Raw genomic sequence first — 5,046 nt, 5'->3', positions numbered from 1 at the left:
TCCTTGGTGGGCGAGATCTGTTAAGGGTGGTAGTGTGGTGCTTCGCACAAACCACTCGCAGCCGGTGATGAGTCTTGCTACCTTATTTTGAATAGCCTGGATCCTTTTTATTTGGCTGTCGCATGCCAAGCCCCAGATGTGGTACCCAGACTTCCAGAATCGTCAGCTTGTTGGATAGCGACAATTTACTGCGCGAACAAAGTAGCCAGTAGTGCTTCGCCAACTTAGCACGTAGGCGTGTTCTGATGTCAGTCACATGCTTGGGAAATGTGAGTCTGCGATCCAGAAGCACTCCAAGGTACTTTGCTGCGTTCGGCTGTGGTACGGGGGCTTCCAATAAAATCCTGTCTTTTAGTGGATTTGGCAAATAAAATTTTAAAAAGTTGGTTTTTGTACGTTGCCGAAGAAATTGGTTGGAAATGGAATCTGTTGAAGCATTTCATTAAAAATAGATTTTAGAAAAGATATAAACATAAAAAAACATAATTGTGTAAGGACATGTTTCTAATTCTATGCTTCAAGGATTCTGTTATTATTACTTAAAGAAAAAAAAAAGAGGACAAATGATTCATTATGGTACTTCCCACTTTGAATAAATATGCATTTCGTAGAACTCAGTTCAGGGGAATAGTTTCATTTCCCAAATGGTTTCTCACAAGGCGCCATGCACTTTCCCTTTTTCTGAGCAACAGCCCATTTGTGACACGATTGTGTTCGGGAATGACCGTGTTTTCAATGACTTGGGAGTGTCTGTTTTCACTGCCTCCACAATCACCGGGAATGACTTTGCGTGTTCCTACGAGTGCGTCTGGACAATAGCTATTGATTTAAAGCGTGACACCTTCAATGGAGAACTACTTAGGAATTTCACTTAGCAAAACAATTCAAAAAGAAGAGTGAGAAGAGTCCACGATTGGGCCCGAAATGAAGTTGTAAACTGCGGTAGAAGCAGAACCAAGCAGTTGTGTGCTGAGCAAGCAAATCAAACAACGAAACGCCAACCAACCGGCCCCAATGATCATAGAAAAGTGCTTTTAAGCCATTCGGCGACACATTAATTGCTGACGTATTTGTGCACGAAGAAAGCCAATAGGCAGTCAATGTGCACAGCATCCATGAGCCAGCCCCCAAAGTGGGTCATATTCATAAGTAAAGCACCTATCGGCCCATCAGCCATCAGCGGCTGTAAAGTGCCGTTCTGCCAACCGGCAACTGCAGTTCAGTTCAGTTCATTTCAGTTCAGTTACTTAGGCTCAATTGAGCCGGGCCCATTTCGACGGCGTTTACAACTTTCTTTGGGCCAAAAGGTGCTAAGCGTCGCCTAACAATGGGGCTCCGTCAGGTGGAGAAATATTAAAATACAATACGATGGTGCCCCGCCTTGAATGAACCGAAATGCGCGTAGCTAAATGTTTGTTTTATTTTTCAGCAAATTGCCTTTGTTCATATGTGCCTTTGTTCACAGTGAAAATGGAGTTTACCAGAAGCAGAAGAGTGGAAGTGAAATAAGTGGGTGAAATTTAGAAACCCCATAAAGAGTTCGATTTTTGGAGGCTGATAGCAGGAAGAATGAGGCGGGTAAAAGTGAAATGAAAGTTGCGCCATCCACGTGCAAATGCTTTGCTAGACAACGCGGCGTATGAGTGATGCTGTCGAGGGCTGTGATGGCGAGTTGCGTATGCAAACCGAAATGAAAATTGTGTGGTGATGAGAAAAGAGAGTCGTGTTGGTAAAGTATTTTTTATGTTTGAATTATTATTTGATTCTTTGATTTAGCAGCATTCGGTTGGTCTTTCCCGGGCGGTAAAGTGAGAAAGTCCAGATAGTCAGACAGATATGGATAGACAGATAGGTAGATAGATTAAGGTAGAGGTACAGATAGAGATAGTCGTAGAACAGAGATAGATGGAAACAGATGAGAGATAGATACAGTTAGATGGGCGAGGCGACTGGCTTTGACTGATGGATCGACTAGTCGCAAAGATTTGCAGTCCATTTATCAAAGGTGCAGCCATGAAATTGAGATACAGCGTGAAGAGTGAGGAGTGCGGAAAGTAGTAAAGATTCCTTTGTGGAGGTTATTGGCGGTTCTGGATGAAAGGTGGTGTTTGGTGTTTGGGTGTGTCTTGTTATTAAGTGATTGTTTTTTTGTCTAATGGAAGGCACTTTGTTCGTCTCGTACTTCTCGTTCAAGTAATAAATTAAAATAAATAATTTATAAATAAATATAAATATAGGTCATCATTTTTAGCGATTGTTTCTCTCTCTCTCCTTGGCCTTCGTCCTTCGGTTAATTTGGCTCTTGACCAATTGTTTACCGGCGGGCCTGCTTGTATCCCTGGTAGGCGATGGTCTGGGCCACAGGCGAGCTGTAGGCACCATGGGTGTCCCAACCCGAGCTGCCGCCAGAGGACCATCCGGCGCTGGAGGCACCACCACCCGAGGACCATCCACCGGTGCTGGCAGCCGACGATCCACCGGCGTTCTTGCCGCCGAAGAGACCTCCCAGACCGCCGAGCAGACCGCCGCCGCCTCCGGATCCACCGATGCGTCCCAGTCCGCTGGAAGCACCAGCAGCCAGAGCCAGGAAGAAGGCGATAACAGACACAACCAGTGCCTTCTTGGCCAGGAACAGTAGTCCGAAGATGGAGCCGACTCCAAGGACGGCGATCTTAGCACCAACTCCCAGCAGGATGGGCAGGAACTTCTTCAGCAGCTTCTTCTTGCGGGTACGGGACTCAACAACCAGCTCGCGGAGATCAGCCTTGATGTCATCGGGAATGGCGCGGGCCACGCTGCGAGCGGCGTTAGCGAAGTTGAAGTTCAGGGAGCGTTCAGCGAAGAAGCTCTTGGCGTTGTCCATGAAGTAGTTGCCCATCTCGGCGGTGCGGGCCTCCACGGTGGGAGCGGCCTCAACAGCCAGGGAGTTGTCCAGGGACTTGCCCTGACGACCTTCATTGGACTTCACCAGAGAAACACCACCGAAAAGCTCGATCTGAGGGTTATCGAACACGGACTTGGCCTTGCGGAAGAGCTGTGGAGGAGGTAGTGGGGTTTCGAATTAGAGCGAACTGTAATAAACTGTGATCTAAAGTCTAAAATATTGGTCATTGAGGATATGTTTGATTGATTGTTATAATTATATGACTTCATGTGTATGTAAATAAGTGGCTAAGGAAGAATTTAGTTGTGAGTGAAATTTAAAATAATTTCTTAGTTTGCAAGTAAGGGAAAATTTGTTGTTATCAACTGTTTTTAGATTTTAGAATTTTAGAATAGAATTTCGATGATATATTTTTAGCTCGGAAATATAAAAGAGATGTGCTTAGAGCAGCTGGCAAGTCTAAAAAACACTTTTAAGTGGTAATGTTGTTTTCACATCTTCCTGTCAGGTGTCAATTGTGTTTGGCAAACTACACACTCTTTTCAAAATTGATTATTGCGAAATAGTTGCAGCTTGACAGGAAGCTGTAAAGAAACTGTTTTTCACTTTCACTTCAATAGTATCCTTTAGATCACATGGGACAACACGTAATCGGTGATCTATTGATTTTTTGGTTTCACTTTCACTGTTAAGCATCTTTGCAATTGTTCTCGATTGTGCTTTGATCTTTCGTTTTGTAATAGGGGTATATAATCCTTAGGGCCTAGATAATCCGTACCGTGAGCTGCAGGCACGAGATGGAGTCGGACTCGAGGCACTGGGCAAAGGCGCCGGGCTGCTCCTCAGCGGCCTTGACGGGATCGGCAGAGATACCTGCTGCCAGGAGCAGGATGCAGGCGGTGGCAACGAAGAACTTCATGCTGGTGGCTGGGTTGGTGGATTGGTGATTTCTGAGACTGAATTCCTTTGGCACCACCGAAATCACTGGTGTGTTCATTCGAATGGAACAAGCTGCGGTTTGATAACTTTTCGCCGCTGTCAGGCTGTTTTTAAAGAGTTTCCAACGTAGCGGTCGCCTCGGCAGCGGCATAACGTAAAATTATGTAAAAAGCGCCGGTGCCCACACATACAGCTAGGGTCTCCGTCGCCGAAGAGCCTGAGCCCTCTTCCACACGTGTCTGCGTGCTCTTTCTGGCATTTTGACTCTGCGAAGACGGCAGCTGCCCTCTCTTTCTGACCGCAGCGCTGCCTCTCTTTCTCAGCAGCCTCCGAGCTTAGAAGCCGCATTAGGCAAGCGCAGGCAGAGCTTTGTCTGCTTCCGCATTAAAGAAAGTCGCTGCGCATGAGCATGCGAAGACGAGTCTTCTTCGTCTTCGGTCGACGTCAGCGCAGGCAGCAGGGCTGTTGAATGTGAGAGCACGAGAAAGTTTCCATCGGAGAGCCAAAGCCAAGGTTGTTCGTCTTCTCTCCCCCACACACTCATACACATGCGCGCATCACACACACACACAGCGAAGAGACCCCTGAAGACGCATCTTCCCGCAGAGTCTTCTGCCCATCTCCTCGAACAAACGCACGCAGACAAAGAGGTGTAGTTTCTTCTGGAGCCTCACAGATTACAACACATGAAGTGATAAACAGGTGCTGCGCAGGTTAACCCTCCACACACCCCGACTCTTAACCCGTGGATGCCGGGCCAGCCCCCCCCCCCTCCGCCATAATATGTGTCATATATTCTTCTGGATTTTGTTAATTTTTTGAACGCTTTTGTTTTTTGGGCACTTTGCCGCAAGAAATGAAAGTTGTCTGTATAATATTTTCATACTACTGTTATTTCTGGCCCTTGGTCTGTATGTCATCTCCGTTTAATACCCCCCGTCGACCCGGTATCACCGAAAATAGTTATGTTTACCGCATGTGCGCGTCTTGAAATTACTTTTTATTTTCGTGACTTTATTGTGGTTCTGTTTTTATTGCGCAACATAAAGTGTGATATATAATGACAGTTATTTAACCAGGACAGGGTCTGGAAACAGGATATCTGGGAGCCGGGATCTAGGGCCAGATAGGCACGTCCTACTCGGGACTTTTCCTTCGGGCAGTTCGAGTACTCAGGTGAAAACACCTCTGCGGGCATAATCATAAGGAACGGCCTGACTCGG

General features: G+C 46.4%; 1 protein-coding gene across 2 annotated transcripts, besides 1 other annotated feature; it reads right to left on the bottom strand.

Annotated features, from left to right (window-relative positions):
• Positions 1–335: part of a mobile genetic element that runs on past the window's edge.
• A 1,100-nt stretch (positions 336–1,435) lies between these two features.
• Osi6 (Osiris 6) lies at positions 1,436–3,909 on the bottom strand. Of its 2 annotated transcripts, none has more exons than NM_001300263.1 (2): positions 3,663–3,909; positions 1,436–3,034 (listed from the first exon to the last, which is right to left on the bottom strand). In NM_001300263.1, the coding sequence occupies exons 1-2, from the start codon at positions 3,879–3,881 to the stop codon at positions 2,315–2,317; spliced, it is 939 nt and encodes a 312-aa protein (NP_001287192.1). In that variant the 5' UTR covers positions 3,882–3,909; the 3' UTR covers positions 1,436–2,314. The 2 variants fall into 2 exon arrangements, with proteins under 2 accessions (NP_001287192.1, NP_649625.2); NM_141368.3 differs by having other exon boundaries at positions 1,737–3,034.
• Positions 3,910–5,046: the final 1,137 nt, after the last annotated feature.

Source organism: Drosophila melanogaster, chromosome 3R, assembly GCF_000001215.4.
Source record: "Drosophila melanogaster chromosome 3R".
Lineage (NCBI taxonomy): Eukaryota > Metazoa > Arthropoda > Insecta > Diptera > Drosophilidae > Drosophila > Drosophila melanogaster.
The sequence above is the reverse complement of the archived record's forward strand: the minus strand, read 5'-3'. Positions and strand labels throughout refer to the sequence as shown.